General features: G+C 40.6%; 2 protein-coding genes across 2 annotated transcripts; one reads left to right on the top strand and one right to left on the bottom strand.

Moving 5' to 3' along the window:
- Positions 1-7,098: 7,098 nt before the first annotated feature.
- gamt (guanidinoacetate N-methyltransferase) lies at positions 7,099-10,748 on the top strand. Its single transcript, XM_070961326.1, has 6 exons — positions 7,099-7,395; positions 8,777-8,922; positions 9,052-9,115; positions 9,506-9,573; positions 9,845-9,955; positions 10,583-10,748. The coding sequence occupies exons 1-6, from the start codon at positions 7,218-7,220 to the stop codon at positions 10,721-10,723; spliced, it is 708 nt and encodes a 235-aa protein (XP_070817427.1). The 5' UTR covers positions 7,099-7,217; the 3' UTR covers positions 10,724-10,748.
- A 2,539-nt stretch (positions 10,749-13,287) lies between these two features.
- Positions 13,288-19,231, bottom strand: ndufs7 (NADH:ubiquinone oxidoreductase core subunit S7). Its single transcript, XM_070960958.1, has 8 exons — positions 19,180-19,231; positions 18,245-18,281; positions 17,491-17,562; positions 17,275-17,395; positions 16,284-16,463; positions 15,869-15,915; positions 15,414-15,502; positions 13,288-13,826 (listed from the first exon to the last, which is right to left on the bottom strand). The coding sequence occupies exons 1-8, from the start codon at positions 19,193-19,195 to the stop codon at positions 13,729-13,731; spliced, it is 660 nt and encodes a 219-aa protein (XP_070817059.1). The 5' UTR covers positions 19,196-19,231; the 3' UTR covers positions 13,288-13,728.
- Between the last annotated feature and the right edge of the window lie 363 nt (positions 19,232-19,594).

Genomic DNA, 19,594 nt, shown 5'->3' with positions numbered 1-19,594 from the left:
TCAGAACTGTCAACTTACATTCAGCTATATTAACACTGCAGATACATCGTAAGGGATCAGTATTAAACATACATGATGTAATTTCATGGGTAGGTCCGATGTAAAACATACGCACATAGACAGAGAAGCACTAAACAAACAAGACACGTAATACAAATTTATACACGGCAGTGCACCACACAAAAGCTACCATGTCAGCAGCAGGTGTGTGTGAGACAAATTAAAAGCAAGGATATTTGTACACAAACCAAAGCCAATAAAATGCAGAGTCAGTGGTTGCAGAGTTCAGACCTTTGTTTTTGCTTTTAAAGCCACTAATACTGCAACTTTTTGTGAAAAGGGAGCCATTTCAAATATTTTCACCACAGATGCAGTGTTTGCTAATCAGTGGGGCAGATTTTATAAATACAGTCTGATGTGGATTAGTGCTACAGTTCAATTCAGACCCCAAAGTATTCAACCTACAGGCAGCACCACAGTCTGTAGGGAAAGGCTGTCATAAAATAAATTATTGTATCATCCATCTGAGACAGCTATCTTAAAACCCCAAAGTCACTGCAATGGTCATAAATTATTTATTATTTACCAAGCTTAAGCGCCATTGGCTTTGACAAAGAAAACAGCACCCTCTTCCTGTTGTGTGCTGCACAGCAGCCCAGCAGATTTCCCTCCAAATCCTGAGCCAATGGTATACCATATATGCACTGGAGGAATATACCAACATGAGAACCAATAAAACATATATTTGACACCATGAACATGGTTCAAACTGTGTCCACCAACCCGCATTTGACAGCAGTGTGCCACATGTCTGCTTAGCTTTAGTATAACGAGAAGAACATGGGTTATTACGGCATCTATAGAGTAACCACAGGGATACGACACTGACACACCACCATAAAAGATGGTCAGTTCAACCAAACACACACACGAAAGCAGTTTCTCACTGATGGTATCAAGCATGCAGACAGGTTTTTATGTTTACAGGCTTTGAATATCCATCTCTGAGATTTATGCCACCATCCTAACAGAGTGAAGGCAAATAGCATTTTGTTTGTAGTTACCACAGCAACATCTCCTTTCAAAGTATTATATCCCAGTTACTCTTCATAATCATTTACAGAACACAAGCTTCATAGAAAATATACATATATGTACTATGACAAAATGTTGCACACACCAATATAATAAGATTACATTTAAACTTTAAATGTATAGTAGCTAGCTTAGATTGACAAAATAATGTATTTTCAGACTTAACAGACCAATTCAGTTCAGTTTTATTAGTGTATAATCGAATGAGCTCTTTATATCTACAGAGGGAGCGGGTCCTCTTCTACAGTGTCTACAACAATGCATCGCCATTGTTCTATGGAAGCTCAGCAGGGACAAACAAAACACCGGTTCTAAAGACAGTCTTTTGTGTTTCTCATGTTTTTACCGACCACTGTAGTGAGGGGTTATTCAGTTGGTTGCATTCTGCCACCTCACCACTAGATGTCACTAAACCCAACACACTGGTCCTTTAATGTTTTATATCTTACATTGTAAAATCAATATATTGATTGACATACTGTTAAATGGGTACTGAAGTAAGAGAAGGCTGTTTTGCTGTGAGAATACTACAAAATACTGACTAAATTTTCACACATACTGCTGTAAATACTCAGTGTTTGAAAGGTCTTACATTATAAGGTATTTCCCAGTGGATATGTTGAAATTTACTCAGGGTATAGATTTGACGAGCTGGAATCTTTTCAATACTTTATGTGGTTCAAATGTTTACTTCAAAGTCCACGACTTACACAGCAGTGTATAACAATCATGGCCTGGATCTTGTTTAACAATATCAATCTAGACTGAGTTGTGGTCAGATATAATCTGAAATCTGACCAATGGTGTATTGATTTATTGATTGATTTATTCCTTTTTCACTGCAGCAGCACATGGTGTGACATTGTGTAATTGTGTAACTGCTCATTTAGTCGGGCAGACAGTTTCTCTCTCCTTCCCCACTGGACAGGAGCAGGCATGTACCTGGTATTCAAATGGGATTTGCAAATGATATTTGGGTGTTTGTCTCACCCTGTTTGGAGTATAATGGCTGAAGTTTACTTCAAGAAATAAAAACCAGAGGGTTTAAATTGTTGACTGAGTGCACTTATCTGCACTTACTCCAACTTTTTCAAAGTTGTATAACAGATAATTTTGATTTTATTAAATTTGTTGGATTTGCTGCAATCATCAAAGCCTGTTTTGACACATTTTCATTATTTGTGCTGCCAAGTGGGAGAAACCAGAGTGAAAGTTATCACACATATCTTGTAGTAAATACCACTAGGGGGCTGCTGTCCATGGTTTCTAACAATGTTGGAAAAGCATATTTTCATATAAATTCTAAAACATAAATGTATTATGTGAATAAAATGTATCACAGACCTGATGGACAGTTAAACTCAATATATAAATAATCGAATAATCGAAAAAATACATTATAACTGTACTCAAAACAACACAAACCCATACCTAGAATGACAACATACTGATCAAGAATGTGCAGACATTTTTCTTTATCAAAGACTTACACGACCTGACCCTTCAGCACAGTTTTCTGTGACTTTAACAGAGGGGCTGTATGAGGTACTTATCCATAGTCAGTATATTACCGGCAGTAGTCGGTAGTATAGCATTCCTCTGGTTTAGAGAAGAATCAGGAGTGCAAATAATCAATATCAGTTTAAGTGTACACTATATTTACAATATTTTCACCACTTTACCTTGCCATCAACTGAAGCTGTTACATCCATCTATGGTCTCTTGAAAGTCACCAGACTCTTTTAACAAAAACAGTAATTTTACCTTGCAAAACACGGGAGTGGCTGGTCTACTGCTGCCTTGATCGGTTACTTTATTTGTATTACTGTGTGACTTTGGTGTTTTAGATGGTTAGTTCATATTCACTGAAGTCCCACAGTAACACAAACTAACTAGCCAGTTGAGGCAGCAGCACACCAGCAAGTGCCATGTTAAAATTACTGTTTTTTGTCAAAGGAGTCTGGTTTGGACCATGGCTTTGGAGAGAGTGATATAACTAAAATATGTTTTGCTATTGCCCCCGTCCTCAGCAAGACATTACCTGCTGCTTCTCCAAGCTGGGGGTCAACAGCCATCTTCCTGAGGTAATACACAGACTATGGATATATATCTCACACAACAGTATCCATCTATCCATCCATCCAATTTCTATGCCGCTTATCCCTTTCGGGGTCGCGGGGGGGGCCGGAGCCTATCTCGGCTGTCAACGGGCGGGAGGGGGGAGTACACCCTGGACGGGTCGCCAGCCGATCGCAGGGCACATACACACACTCACACCTAGGGGCAATTTAGAGTCACCAATCAACCTAATGAGCATGTTTTTGGTCTGTGGGAGGAAGCCAGAGTGCCCGGAGAGAACCCACGCATGCACGGGAAGAACATGCAAACTTCACGCAGACCCAGACCCGCCCTACCCAGGAATCGAACCTGCGACCTTCTTGCTGTGAGGCACATGCACTACCTGCTGCCCCACCGTGCAGCCTTACACAACAGTAGTTCTGGAAAATAAATAAATAATTAAATAAATAACCAACCCTTCATGGATTTATCTATAAATGATAACCATCTCATTTTGGGCCCAAAGTCATACTGTGTTCTAGAAAATTCACATTTTGTTTCTTTAATGTACATGCTCCTGTAGGTGAAATCTGGTGGAATGTGAATTGGAAAACACAAACGAACTCTGAACTGACTGATAATGAAAAGAGGGATTATCTGGCTGACCTGGAGGACCTCTTCTGCCCTTTGATTCTGATTAGTGGACGTTACGTGTCGTATGAGCAGCCGCATAGAGGAATGCTGAAGACAGCAGCAGCATGTTATGTGGGGGGAGGAAACCTGTGATGAAACAGGTCATGTAATAAATTAACTAGTCTAACAATGAGGTAAACGTGTGAGTCCAACAAAGAGGTGATGATGTTGTCTGTGCCCTTTGCTAATGTTAGAAGATTTTAGAAGGATACTGTATAGATGAGGACACTATATATGCTGTTGGAATATTATAATGTCATTACAGTGAAATTAGTGGTTGCTGGGGTTAAGCAGTACATAAACCAATAAATACCAATAAAATATGTGGCTTTGAGGAATGCTAATCCACAGTATAGAAGGAAACAACAGCAAAGGCATGCTCATCTTTAGGTGATCCTGTAGACCTTTGAACAGTTAATAATCTCTGCATTGAGGACCTGAGTGTCTTTGTAGTGGTGTGAAAGTAACTGTGTAACATGAACCATATAAAGAACTGTTATGCACTGATAGAACTGATATCCTTGAAAATACCATAATTGAAATCACTGGAAATGGTCCCAGTTAGGTTTCACTCTTGTCTTGTCAAGTAGTTCTGCAATTCAATAGCAACATTTAGCGAAGTGGGATATTTCCTGGAGCTAAATCTCATCAAAAGGCTTCTGGTGGGCTTTTTGGTGTCTGTGACATGACAGCATTTGAGAACTGCAAAAAAAACGTTTTATTGTTTCCCATGTCAGAGAGCTGTGGTTGATGCACGAATGTGAGCTTCTGTGGAAATAAGTATTATTCAAAGGCAGTGCGAGTGAAGAGCCTCATGTAAGAGTGGTAGGTGGATGAAAACCTGCGATTTGATGAGGACCCTCACTGAGGAGCCAGTCCCACTCAGCTTCACCTAATGGGACTGAAGTGGATGATGGGTAACCAGGGCAGAGGGGCTGTGAAGATGATCAGATGATCCATTTTGACTGTCGTTCTGTCTCATTGTGACATTGAGTCATATCACGCACAGGAAAAGGCTAAGTGACATTGAAAAACAGAGAAATTGGGGCAGAGCGGGCCTTGTTTTAGGGCCCTTTCTGTTTTGAACAGAATATTTGAAACCCTAAATGAAAATGATCTTAGTGTTATTCCCATAGCGAACAGTGCCTCTGTATTCCTTTGGGAATTGAGGCCTACACTAACAATTCTTCAATATTGATAAATCTATGCATTATTTTCTAGATTTCTCCATTAGTTATTTAGTTAGATCGATAATGTCTCAGCATTAACTGTACTGTATTATCTGCAGTGTCAGTGGTAGTAAGTAGTAAAACCACAGTGACCTTAACATGCACATTTTACACAATAATAACTTTATATGAGGACTGTCATATCCCTGCAGGAACTTATATTTACACATCACCATCCAAATACAAATGTAGGAGGAATACTACACATGCGTCAGCTGAGTTTGTAAACAGAGGAGGATCAAATATTTTTTTGCACAGAAGCTGAAGGAGTGTCAGCCAAAACAGCTGTGGGCTTGAAACAGGTGCCTTTACAAATCTGAACTGAACACTATGTCAAAGGATTTAGGTTGTCCCTCAGTACAGATGCTTTTAATGTGTCTACATATCCATTTGATCAAACTGCTCAAGGAATGTTACGCAATTTGAGTAAATGTGGGAGCAGGATCCACACTTGACTTCAGCTGTCCATGTCAAGATGAGATCAGAAAAAAACTAAGAGCATTCACTGTGCTGCTCCTTCTGAGCACCACACAAGCTGTCCACAGTCTACAAACAGGAAACACCATCTGACATGATCATCCCAACTTCCAGAGCTTTCCAATCAGCCATGGCTGGAAAATGTTGGTTTTCTTGCTTAAAGATAGACGAGGAGATTGATATTAATCTCATCTCCGTCTGATTTGAAGTACAGCTCTGCGACAGTTAGCTTAGCATAAACACTGAAAACAGGGGGAAGCAACTAGCCTGGTTCTGTCAAAAGGTAAGAAAATCTAGTATCAGCACCTATAAAGCTCATTAATTATTAACACATTAGATATCATTTGTCTAATTTGTACAAAACCTCAGTTTAAAAACAAGTTTTGCAGGTTTTATTGATCAGACTTCAGCTGCATCAGCATATGTTTTTGTTTTTTGCCTCCTTTTTGCTGCCCTTATGAAGGATGCACACATTTGGGAAGGACCCCTTCATTAACACAATAGGCCTTGAATTTTGACCCTCTTGCTCATACATCCAATGCAGTCCATAACACAAAATTTGAAGTAAAAAGAAAAAGTATGCAATTTGGAACAGGTGCCAAGACTTTGTACTAACCCTGCTCTTGGCGGCTCAGTTGATGTGACGTGTCTCCCGCTGTGCAGAGGATTGTGGGTCAGAACAGCCAGAAAAGCATGCCAGATTGTGTACTGTAAAATGGGACCAGATGCAGTAGGACATCCAGGTTTGTTTTTTTTTTTAAATCACACTGCATTTGACATCCTATGTATGCTACGGGGCATGCTAAATCTTTTTCGAACATGTTACACAGTATGGTGGTGTTGGCAGTGAAATGCAGAAAGTGACTTCCTGGAGCCCCTGGCAACCTCACAATGACAACAGTAATCTAGGAAATCACTGGTGTCCTCAAATTATTCTGTTGCAGTAGCAGGTTAAACATACAAATACAAAATATATGCAATAGTTGTTTAAAAGAATAACCACAGTTAGTTAAACATATGAATGTATAAAAAATGTATGACTAAATATATAGTTATATAATGTATTCTAATGTATAATACATATTATATTATAATGATATAATAAAAATACAACATAACTAAGAATATAAACAAGTATTTACAGTAGTTCCAAAAAAGATTTGGACAGTTGTAGATGATAAATAATGTCAACAATAGAAAGTGTGAACAAACAAACAAACAAACAAACAAACAAACAAACAAACAAACAAACAGTGTATCTGCATTTTGTGACCTGAGAGGGGCTTGACATCAGGCTTTGCTGATCGTGCTGGAGAAGGAGGGAAGGAAATTTTGACAAACTACACTGGGCACTGTGCAAGGAAGGACTACAACATCCATATTCAAGGAAACGACACGTATTTCTTCACACCCACCATCCAAGGAAAGTGAGCTAGTGTTTTGCCGCAGAGTGACTCCTCTTGTCTGTAGAAGATCTTGGGCACCACAGTTCCTCCGCTGGGAATGGGGGTTGACCTGTCGTGAAACTCCCGCGGTGTCAGCACTTCTGAGCTCCATAAAAGCTGCCGGCTCCTGTCTTTCACCCTCTTCTGTGTGGAGACACAGTCTGCCAAACCGTTCACCAGAACCAAACAACAACCACCGCTTCCTCTACACCAACACAACATGACTTCCACCGCCCAGCCCATTTTCTCAAAGGGAGAGGACTGCAAACCCTCTTGGCATGACGCCTCTGCCGGCTACAATGAAAGCGATACACACCTGGAGATCATGGGCAAGCCCGTGATGGAGCGCTGGGAAACCCCGTACATGCACTCTCTGTCCACCGTTGCAGCCTCAAAAGGTAAAAGCGGCAGTTGGAGCAAAACCCGGTTCCATTATCGGACAAGGTAATCTTTTGATGGGTGTGTCCGACAAAGGACTCTGGGAGCGGCTTATTACCCCAAACAGCCGTTTTTGAGCGTGATTTACAAGTATAACAAGTTAATGCCACTGAGTTTCATAAATTATTGTAGATCATTTTATTACTGGTTACTATATCATTTAAATTTTAGTTGCTGTCAGGTGAATATAACATCAATACACAAAAAATACATTTCTCCAGTCAGAAGTATTCAATCAGCACTGCACTCGAGTACACAGTTTGCCTTAAAATATGGAGTGAGGTGTGAAAAGATTGAAAGGGATGGGGGGATTACATACATATATGTTTATTTATATACATGTATTTGGAAAAACAGCAATATGTGAGATAATGCATTTTTATACACATTTTAGCCTCTTCCTTCATTTTTGGTAAATGACCTCAAGGACACGTGTGAGAGCATGAGCAGCATGGTGCTCAGTGCTCTGTGAATACTACAGCAGCTGTTACTCTACTCATGGGGACCGGCCAGGAAGTCTGCAGGGGGAAACAGCTCATCTGCTCTTAGCTTCATGTGAAAATAGACTGATCCACACACCCTCGCAGACATGTGGGAAGGGGACAAGTACTGAAAATGCGCACTGAAAATGTCTACACTACACTGCACAGATGCACATTTCTCTTGTACTTGAAACAGCTTCATTTGGGTTTCTGGACAGAGAAAGAGCATTTTCTTACAATGGTGTTGATGCTGTCCACTAATCTGCATTATTTCTGCATGCATTATTCTGGACAGCCACAACATGATGTTTTGGACAATTGTTCATTTTAACTTTAAATGAGATATAAAAACGGATTCCTTGTGTTTTTGCCTGCTTGATTACATGCACATCAATTTTGAATGCAAACATTTTATTTTGCACAAAGACGATGTAAAAATGTAATTTTCTCATGGGAAACGTCACGTTTTGTTTTGGGTTTTTTTTCCCCTGAGTGTCTCTGTGGACTCTTTGTTCCTTATCTGAATGAATTTCAGCTTCATGTTTGTAGAGCATACAAAAATGAATGAAATGAAAATGTGAATATTACTCTGAGCTGCTGATTAAAGGCCCAGTAAATCATCCTGAAAGGGTCAAGAAACATCAAATAGCCTTTACCTCTCATCTATTTAAAGACTGAAAGCCTTTGGCCTTTCTGTCCACCACATGTTACAACCAGTTGACTTTCCCTCCACACCCAACACACAGTGTGGTCTATAGTCTTGCTAGTTGTCACCTTGTTGCTGAACCTCAACAAGCAGCTACACTAAACCCAAATATTTTGGAAAAGAAATGTTTTGTTGGTTTGTGTTGTCTGGTAGGTGGTCGGGTTCTGGAGATTGGTTTCGGCATGGCCATCGCTGCTACTAAGCTTGAGTCTCTCCCCATTGAGGAGCACTGGATCATCGAGTGCAATGACGGCGTCTTCGCCAGACTGGAGAACTGGGCCAAGTCTCAGCCACATAAGGTCAGTTGAACCGAGTGATGCATCAGTAAGCCAATATTGGTTTATCATAGATAAGCTTGCTTGGGACCTGGAGGTGTAGTTTTCTGTTGTGGATGCAGATGAGTGAAGATGGTGTTCATGTTGCTGCAGATTGTCCCCCTGAAGGGCCTTTGGGAGAACGTTGTTCCCACCCTGCCAGACAACCACTTTGATGGTAAGAAATCAAATGGGGGAACTTTGGTTGCATGGAGATGTTCAGTTTTGCTTGATGATGAGTTTACAGTTCGACATGTTTTGGAGAAAAACAGAGCAGAAAGTTGGTACAGATCAAAATACGTAACCTGTTTAACTCTTTACCTTTAATCAACATCTGTCACGTGGAGTATGTTATCACATCAGGATAAAAAACATCCCTGAACCCCTGTTTAGCCACTCAATTTAAGTCATTGATGCTTCATTATCCAATCAAGGGTCTTCACAATTTGACCTGACATGTTTGATGAAGAAAACCTGAGACATTGTCCCATCTCACGACTCGATGGATAAAACACTGAATGATTTAAATACTACGCACACTGCTAACACTGTGTACCTCCTCTCCCAGGTATTCTGTACGACACATACCCACTGTCAGAGGAAACATGGCACACTCACCAGTTTGACTTCATTAAGGTAGGTAGTTACAATCCACAAACACTGCAGTGAGTTAGCCAGTGTGTCTAGGAAAGATTAAAATTCTGCAGGAGGATAATCGCTGAATACTTGGAATAGTTTCCATGAAAAGTGGATTAAAGATACCGACTAATAGTAAACAGTAGTAATGACTTTAGTGTAAAGACAATGGCAGAAGTCATACATCGTGCTTCATTTGGTGCATATGCTGCAGCCTGTCTTTGTTCTTCAGGTCGTGTCCTGACTGTAAATGGGTTGACTTTGTCTGCAGGGTCACGCTTACAGGATGCTGAAGCCCGGTGGTGTCCTCACCTACTGCAACCTGACCTCCTGGGGCGAGCTGCTCAAGACCAAATACAATGACATTGAGAAGATGTTCGAGGTATGTCTTAGTCACCGTCCTCTGCCTATGCAAAAGAAGTTTTGTGGAAGAGTAAGATCACTGCATGGAGGGAGTTTCAGGGGAAACGAGAGGTGGTGAAGGAATCATGATAAGGCAAAATGTCCTGAACATTTTACGTGTCCCAATTCCATACTACATACAGAACTAACTGATAATATGTACCACTACTACATATTTTAAATGAAGGAAGTAGGTTTAGGGTGTCGGATCTCTTGACCCTGAGACTGCCGTTAGTTAAGATTTCAGCGAGGCGTTTTAGTGACGTGTGTTTCGGCAAATAGAGTATCTTGCAATTTATTTAGCATAAGAACGCTCAAGTTATTGAATACTGACATATCACATAACAGTATAATCACTCGTGTACGTGTGAATCTTCAACATGTGTTTTCTGATTGTTCTCCCTCTCCTGGAACGTGTATCTCAACAGGACAGTTGAGACTTCTGTGTCTGATTGATGTCTATCCCTGTAGCTGAGCACCGTGAGCTGAGGGCAAACTGACTCAGTCCCAGCGATAACTTCAAGGTTCACGATAAACAGGCTAAAGGGAGCCGATAAAGCCGTGAACTGCCTCACACTGACCACCTCTGTCTGTTAATGATTTTCAGGAGACCCAGGTGCCTCACCTGCTTCAAGCCGGCTTCAAGAAGGAGAACATTAGCACCACCACTATGGACATTGAACCGCCCAGCGAATGCAAATACTACTCCTTCAAAAAGATGATCACTCCCACCATCGTCAAGGAGTAAAGTTCGAAGTCCGACACTGTTTTTTTTTTTTGTTTTTTTTTTTTCAAACTGTGTGCCATATTTCAATAAATTCAAATCCAAGTCCAAACTCATTTTACAAGGTGCTCGTATTGATTATATGTTTATTTAATGGTTGGAGGTTGAAGTTGAATCTTCAGTGTTCAGTTTGGTGCTGGAGCGTCTCTCTGTCAGCAGACTGTGCTGCGTCAGTCCACTGATACGTGTTATTCTTCACAGCAGTAAACATGTGAGACAACAGCAGACTGAAACCACATGAAACCACCACAAATGCATTTACACCCCACTGAGCCTCTTTCCTGGCACTCATATCCCAGTTTTAGACCAAGCACTAGATGTTTCACTGCGTGTTGAAAAGTTTGTCATGAATTCAGAGCGCGGTCTAAGACGGGGCATCCTGGAAAGGCTCAGTCATTCACAAGTGAGGATGGAGAGAGGTTCACCACTTTGTGAACACACAATTGGATAAATATTACTACATGAGCTCAGGAACATTTTGTAAAACAGTTGTCAAGAAAAACAGTGAATTTTGTTTTCATTGATATTTTACACAGAATCCAAACCTTTCTGGAATCAGGGTATTTATGTGGGAATTTGTCCATAAATGGCCAAATCAATGCAAATTGCTCAGTGGCATGTATGTCAGGAGGAAACTGTAGTTTATATAAGTAATAGGCACGAATGTTGACGGGAAATCACGTTTGAAATGGCCTCCTAAATCTTAGCAGGTTAACAAAAGTCTTTGATTTTACTAATTTTAGGATACACCAGTAAAGTGAGAATTAGACTACTTACAATTTGCATTCTTGTATAATACATGTAGTGTATAATGCAGTGTTTAATATTCATCTCTCTTCATTAAAACAATATGTTGGCAGTTAAACAGTCCGCTGAGATGGACACAGAGTAAAGGAAACGGTATGTTTTCATTTATGGTCAGAGACAACCATGTATGTTATCCGAACACGTGGGAATAAGTTAGCACCTGGCAAGGACACATTAATCATTAGACGGATGGATGATGCAACACCGGGCTGCAGTCAGGTGGGAAACTACAGCAGCTGGCAGATCTCAGATCTGAATCAGGAGGACATGACTCATATTTCAAGTCAACACTCTCATACAGAGAAATATGAAGAGGCAAAAACAGATTTCACTGCTCAGAGGGCAAGAAGTTACTGAAATAATTCATAATTTTTCTCCTTCTTTGAGGATTGATCTGAACATCGGTCACACAAAACAAAGGATGTGAAGATGCCTCCAGGTGTTTCAGAACAGAACAACTGATAGATCAAAAAAGTAATTACCACCTGATTAATTGATAATGAAAACAGCAGTAAGCCATCAACATCTAAAAAAACAGCTCGACACTCTACAGTAGTTCCACGTACCCAGTAACCTGTGGGGGTCAGGCACATAACTGATATTGTGATATATTGTCTGTGGTATAAGATCTCTTAAGATACATGAGCACCAACATTTTGATAAGTTTTGTTGTGATAACGTCGATAATGTGATAATGTGCTTTATTGCCGCTAAACATGGTTTTAGCATATCACAAACATACTGGGAAACATAAAACGATGTCTATACTGTTGGGATTTTTGTGTTTCTGGAGTACCACTACCTTAGTTGATCGGTTATCAGAATATATATTCAAATACAGGAAATTGTAGAGAAAAAAAGCCAAAGACATGCTTGAGGTCATTTAGAGTGACATGTGACACCATTATGTAGTTTGTCACCAGAGAGCACTTACACGTTCTGCTGAGATCTTTATTCAAAAGTCCTGTTTCTATGTTAAAATGAGCTTTTTTTAAACTCTAAAATATCAGTCAATGACACTGAAACCTCTTCAAATTACAGTTAATACAGTGTATGCATGATTCTCCTCATCCTGCTGCCTTTTCAATGTGTAAAGGAATGTGCTCTCCATCTCCAGTAACTGAGTAAAAGATGCAGTTTAAAAACATAATTTAAAGTATCAATCTTTAACCAGTATACATAAGAACTATCAACATGACACTGTTTGACTGGAGTCTTTGAGCTACTGCACTGCCACCACAGCTCAAAGGCACAGTTATCCAGAGCAAATGATAGGCAAGAAGGACTTAAGTGTCTCACTCAAGAACCCTTCAACAGCACAGAGGACCGTACCAATGATTCTGTTATTCCACACTGAAGATGCATAAAAGCAGCGCTGCACTCTCGCTCTGCATACATAATCAGAGCAGCTGGTTTACAGTTCAAGCTGAATATACAAAATACTGCTTTTGTTCCGAGAAAAAAAAAACAACTTTAACACAGCTTTGCTAACAATCAACATTTGACTTGTTCACTCTGTGGGATTGCATAGTGTTTTTGGAGACAATAACTTATTATTAAGCAACAATTAACACTCTACAAAAGTGCATTCTTTCTTTAACACACAGACACACTGGACACTGAGCAGTGAAGGTCAGAGGAGGTGATCACAGGAGCCACCTAGTGGCTTAAATTTGGCTTTAGCGGTCACATTGGAAAGAATGACACACCACAGGTTGAAATCTTGTATTTTCATGTGAGCCCAGTTTATTCAAAATAATATAGAGTAAGATAATATAGGATGATGCTCTTATCTTATGATGAAGACCAAGTGAGAGATTGATGCTGAAAAGGAGTAAAACATAATGCTCATGGCTACATGAGTAAAGATGACATCATTTAAACTGTGGTTTAAACTCTAACACAAGCACAAACTTCGTAGGTAACAAGTTTACGTGTGTTTCCAATGACAGAGAGTCTCCAGATATTATGACCGAACTAAAGGAGCAAAAAAACTGAACTGAGTGACTGCTGCTGAATTTGCTTGAAAACAAGCCACAGTGCACTGTGAGTAAATTACAACAAGCATTTTACTGAGTTCCTGCAGCTCTACATGGAGGAGGAGCAGAGCTCCAAATGAAACCTGAAATACAACATTTACATCACACACACATATAACACATTCACTTCCGATACCAGATGCTAATCTTCTTCTCACGCTTGATTTTCTTCTGCAGCTGTAAAGTGCCGTAGAGGAGAGCCTCTGCAGTGGGAGGACAACCTGAGGACAGGATAGAAATAACTGAGCAAAAACTGTATATTGTTTGGTAAAGATTTCAATTCAGCACTCTGGCAGCACACAGGCTCAGTCTGACTGATGAACAGCATCTGTTCATTAATTCTCTGATAATTTATTTATATATTTGGCTGCTAATGTCGCACACTGATCCTATCAGTCTGCAAGACACTGATAAATACTGACTGGAATTAACTACGTACATTATGCAGTATGAAGGCTGCGGACACTGACAACACCACCACACAGTCATAATGCACTTTCACTATTTATTACAATAAAACATGTACGACCAGCACTACTAATAGTACCAATACTTGTTAATAATTTAAGTATTCAGTCATAAATCTACTACTGCTACATTACAGATACTACCAATAATAACACAATGAATAGTACTGATAGTTCTAAACTACTACTGTTCACTGTACAACTACTTCATTCCTAAATGTGATCATTAATTGTGCACCGCAACTACAGTGAATTTTTGCCATCATTGAACAGTTGAATGGAATTACATGGCCAAAAGTATGTGGACACCCCAACATTACACTCTTATGTGATTGTTAAGCATCTTTTTCTATAACCATGGACTTTAATATGCAGCTATGACACAAGATATTGGAACCTGCAGCATTTCATCCCGTCCCAAAGGTGTTTAATGGGTTACCTTGCAAGGCAGCTGGATTTGTTAGATCAAGAGATCATGCCACGTGAAGATCCATCTTTCTAGGCTCCAAGTTATGTTTGTGGCCACACCGCAGTCATTTTGGACCAATCAGCATCAAATAAAGAACCACTGGAAGCTATGAATGGGTGTGGTTTAGATGTGACGACAGTGAGAAGCGACTGTTCGTATGGCGGCTCCTATAAAGGTGAGGAAGATGCTGCTATAGCATCATTTATATCAGAGCTGGTAAGAGTATTGCTTCATTAAAAGAAGGGCAAAGAACAGTACTGGAGGCTTTTCTCCATGAAAAAGACATTTTCACACTTCTCCCAACTGAAAGTTTTGCCCTTCTACTACATCATACAGTTTGTTGATCTGACTGGCTGAAGTTAGTCCGTGATAGATGGTTCTAAACAGATGGTTCATCCAGTTACCTTCCAAGTCGACTTGCAAGTGCCGGCCCTTTTCCAAACAGGTTCCAAGGGCTACTACTCATATGGTTCTGTTTAACAAAGCATCTGGTGCGGCAGGTTAGTCTGATGAGGTTGAGGTCATGACTGTGCAGACCACTCAAGTCATTCCACACCAGACTGGAAAAACTATTTCTTCATGGACCTGGCTTCATGCACAGGATAACTGTCATGTTGAAACAGGAAAGAGTCTTTCCCAAACTGCCACAAAGTTGGAAGCACATTTTTGTCTAAAATATCATTGCATGTTGTAGCATTAAGATTTCTCTGATGGGAAATAAAGGACCAATAACCCAAGGGTGTCCACATACATTTGGTCACAAAGTGTTCATATGAAATTGCCCAAAATTTAATGTACAGCATTTCTAATTGCCATTTTTATGGAATTTGTAGATATCACATGTATCATATGCACTGTTAAGTAAAGTTTACCTGGAACATAAATGTCCACTGGGACGATTCGGTCACAACCTCTGACGACAGAGTAGGAGTAGTGGTAGTAGCCTCCTCCGTTAGCACAGCTGGAAGAGGAAAATAATAATAAGACACTGAATGTAAAGGTTAGACTCCCCAGACCCATACAGTAGGAATTAGACAACTATAAAAGTGCAAAAACATATCACTTGAAGCACAGCGTGACCACAATAAAAAAACACAATGAATCAACCGATCTGGGATGAGACCTTCAAATGCGACTTGTGGCTAGCAAGATTAGGCTTGTAGCCATAGAGTGTAAAGAACATTGGACAAAAGCAGGAATAAACAAACTCGCAGCAAAGCTCAACATTCGGAAGCACAGTAAATATTAGTATCGGATCAGCTGTGGACACTTTACGGACACACACACTTAACGCTGATAATATAAACCTCCTCAGGGGTTAGCTTACCTTCCCATGGAAATGACGTATCTGGGCTCGGGCATCTGGTCGTACACCTGTTGAGAAGAAGACAGTTCAGTCACTCTTATATAATATCTGACTAAGAGTTAATCTGTCCTTTCAGATGGAGGAAGGCTTCATGCCAGTCTACCAATCCACCGACAGGCTGATCATAATCCAGCCAGCATTTAAACAGCTATACTGTTCTCAGCGCTCACATCTTGCAAAGAGAGAAGTCTGAGACAGAGAGCATTCGCATCCAACAATGTCTATGAGCAGTGCATCATACATTTCACAAACCTGAATCAAACTCAAGTCAGTGGTTTGGGGGGTTGTTCAGAGCATCATTAGTTGAATTACTCCAAACTGTGAGATGCTGATGGTATCACAGCTACTGTTACATCCCACCCTTCTCCTCCCTCACCTTCCGCAGAGCCGGAGCCATCTTATTAGTCAGTGTTCCTGCCACTATCATGACATCAGACTGTCGGGGACTTGCTCTGAACACCACTCCGAAGCGGTCCATGTCGTAACGAGGTGCCGCCATGTGCATCATCTCCACCGCGCAGCACGCCAGGCCAAAGGTCATGGGCCACAGAGAGCTCTGAGGGCACAGCGGAGCAGCAAGAAGTCAAGAAAACACCAACAGAGCACACACACACATGCACACACAAACGCTTTCTTCAAGCCATTGTTCAGGCCCAGCAGGGAGCGCATGTAGACTACAGATACAGCAATACTTCTGTGGACAAATGGACAAAATGATACCTGAAAAGGTCACAACACAGCAGGAGATAACAGTTTAATCAAGCTCATGAGGGTCAAGTTCTGTTCTGTTGAGGACAGCAACATCATGGTTTGTAATGTTCAGGAAATACCAAATAACCTCCCATGTTGCCAAGATTTTTCACATTGCTACATTACCTAGTTGTGCTGTGTTTGCATCAGCAGCCAAAGAAATTCAGGCAACAACTCCTTGGCTTGAAAACTTAATAGCTGCAACTGTCAGACCTATGGTTCAGCTGGCACATGCTGTTCAGTGGTATTCAACTCAATATGACTCACATATTTGCCTTTGTAATTATCGCCTTTGTTGCTGATGTGAATACCAAACTGCACCAGCAAGCCATTTAAATAAGAAATCTTTTTTCTATAAATGCTGGTGAATATAATAGAGCCAACTGAGCCGTTAGAAGGTTCAGATACCTGATAGAGATGGAACAGTAGCAATTAAAGTTACATCACACATCTCTAGACTTAAGGCTTTATGTCCAGTTGCGTGACCTGAGATCAAACAGTCTCATCTCAGTTGGACTAATGAAGATATAACATAAATGAGAAAACACTGCAGACTTTGATTGATCGAATCCACATATGTGGGTGTTAACGCAGCCAACATCCTCCCATCGACTCACCCTGCGTGCCCAGTTAACCAATTCATCCAGCTTAGTGATGACATACTCCCCCTTGCTGGAGGCTACAGATGCTGGTTTGGCTGCTGCCACCGCCGTGCTCTTCTCTCTGACTGGAAGCACACTGCAGCAGAAGGATGGATGGGATCTTTAACATGTGCAGAGTGTTTACTGAGTGTCTGTTCTTCATTTACACCGGAGGATTTTTGGTAAACTTACGTCGTGGTGGTATTCTCGCTTTTTGCACTGCTGTGCAGACTCTTCTGTTGAACAGCAAACACGGAAATGGACCTGGTGGATGGAGAGCAGGTCAGAGGGAGAAACAGCAGTGACAACAAAAAATGTCTGAGTACGAATATTTTAATCATAACATATGCAAATGTTAAAACTGCCGACTCCACAAGAGGGCAATGCTGTAATACTACAGTGTGAAGTTTAATCATTTCAAGACATTGTGTGCGATGGACAGATGGGCAGATTTTATTGTGGGATATGATGATTTTGTCTGAGCTTCCTAAACTTGATGATGCTTTAAAGGATTAACTTGACGGTGCCTCTGAATAGCATACAGGCTGAGAGCTGCTGCTGCTGCTGCCAAAAGCAAGACGGCACAGCCTGTCGAGCACTGTAAATGTTTGAGCACTTGCTCTTGAGTGAGGATTGTTTCATCTCACTATTCTCTTCAATGTGGCTTAATCTGACCTCAAAAGTAACACAGAAATTGGCCAAAATTGACTTAATAAAAACGGTGTGGGTTGGAAGTTATCATGGCTATTTCACCCTGCATTTACTGCATACTGAACTTTATTTCAGTTAGCTGGACCTTTACAATAGCCAAGTAACAAATGTGTTTATGTGGGTACTAAAGACCAACTCTACATCTCTAAAGCGATACTGAAGCAGCCATCGGACCAGCTCAGCAGAGCTGCAATAACTTAACTTTGGAAGCCTGAGACGATTAGAGGGCTCTTACCTTGTTGAAAAGCAGCCAAAAACGGACAGGCGAGGCGCTGCAAAAAAAAACAAGCATTTAAAAAAACTAAAGAAATATTGTGATAGTAGTGATATATTGTACGTATTTCGCATGTTTCAACAGCTATATTGTCCAATAACTGACAGCGGGGTAACATAAATCGTAGCATTTTGCAAACAGGCAGCACAGAAAACTTTGTGATGTACTCAGAAATTCAACTTCAGGTCAAACACAAAGTCTCATTTAGAGCATACTGCTCTAATTTCATCTTGATCTAAATTGAATGCGACGCAAGGTCCCTCCATCTACGTTGTACTGAACAATACAGACAAATGATATGTCGACTTTATTTAAGTAAGTACCGCTTGGTGCATTTAATGCATGCCGAATTAAAGAATGGCCCGTAGCAATTTGGAAAAACCCGTATGATACTTCACACGATACAGTGTTGGCAAATGCAAGTGATAACCCAAAAATGACAGGATTTTCAAGAGGAGTTTGTCTTGACAATCTTGTGATAACGGGTGACACGCAATTGGGGATAAGAGCATGCCTGTTACAGTAGTAACTTCAACACAAACTGTGGATTTAAACAACTCACTAAAATAACAAACTGCTTGGACAGTTTGAAGATGACCTAATGTGTCGTTATGCATGTTAGCTGTTGTTAGCTTGCGCTTTTAATGCTACTGGGATTACAGGTGAAGCTCACATAAGCGTTACTTAGCTAACCTGGTTAGCCTCTATGCTAACGCAGACACAGCAAGGTCAGTGTGCGCATTCACTAAAAGTTAGATATCCGAAGACCAGCGCAGTCAAACCACACGGGAGTGCACTTTGATGTGCTAAATTCTGTCAATACTGTGATAAACGTGAGTCTGAAAACACAGCGATGTGTTTTAAACGTGTATCATTTTAGTCAAAACATCACTTACCAATCAACGCCGCCATCTTTGAGATTCTGGTTACGTCAGACTGCTTCCCGTGCCTGTGTTAGCTCGTGCTGCAGAGGGCGCTGCTGTAAAGTTGACAACCAGTTCATATTAGTGAAAAAGGTCAAAGTGTTGTTTCTTTGCTCACATTGTAGAGGTTTTACTGGATTATAAGGTTAAATCTGGTGATGTAGAGGTAATATTTGTGGCATTTCATGTAAAATTGCTGCAAGACCTGGGCAAATCAGAGTAAGGAGAGTTTCTGGGACACATATCTAGGTTATTGAATGGCGAGGCAATCCACACAATAAAAACATTGTTCAGACAAAGTAAAACTGCATGTAAGCAGGGCCTATTTGAGAAATAATGAGGTCATAGTTCAATTTGATTCTTTCATTTTTGTGTCGTTTTAAAGTAG

This window comes from Chaetodon trifascialis, chromosome 4, assembly GCF_039877785.1.
Source record: "Chaetodon trifascialis isolate fChaTrf1 chromosome 4, fChaTrf1.hap1, whole genome shotgun sequence".
NCBI lineage: Eukaryota > Metazoa > Chordata > Actinopteri > Chaetodontiformes > Chaetodontidae > Chaetodon > Chaetodon trifascialis.
This window is presented reverse-complemented; position numbering and strand designations above follow the sequence as displayed.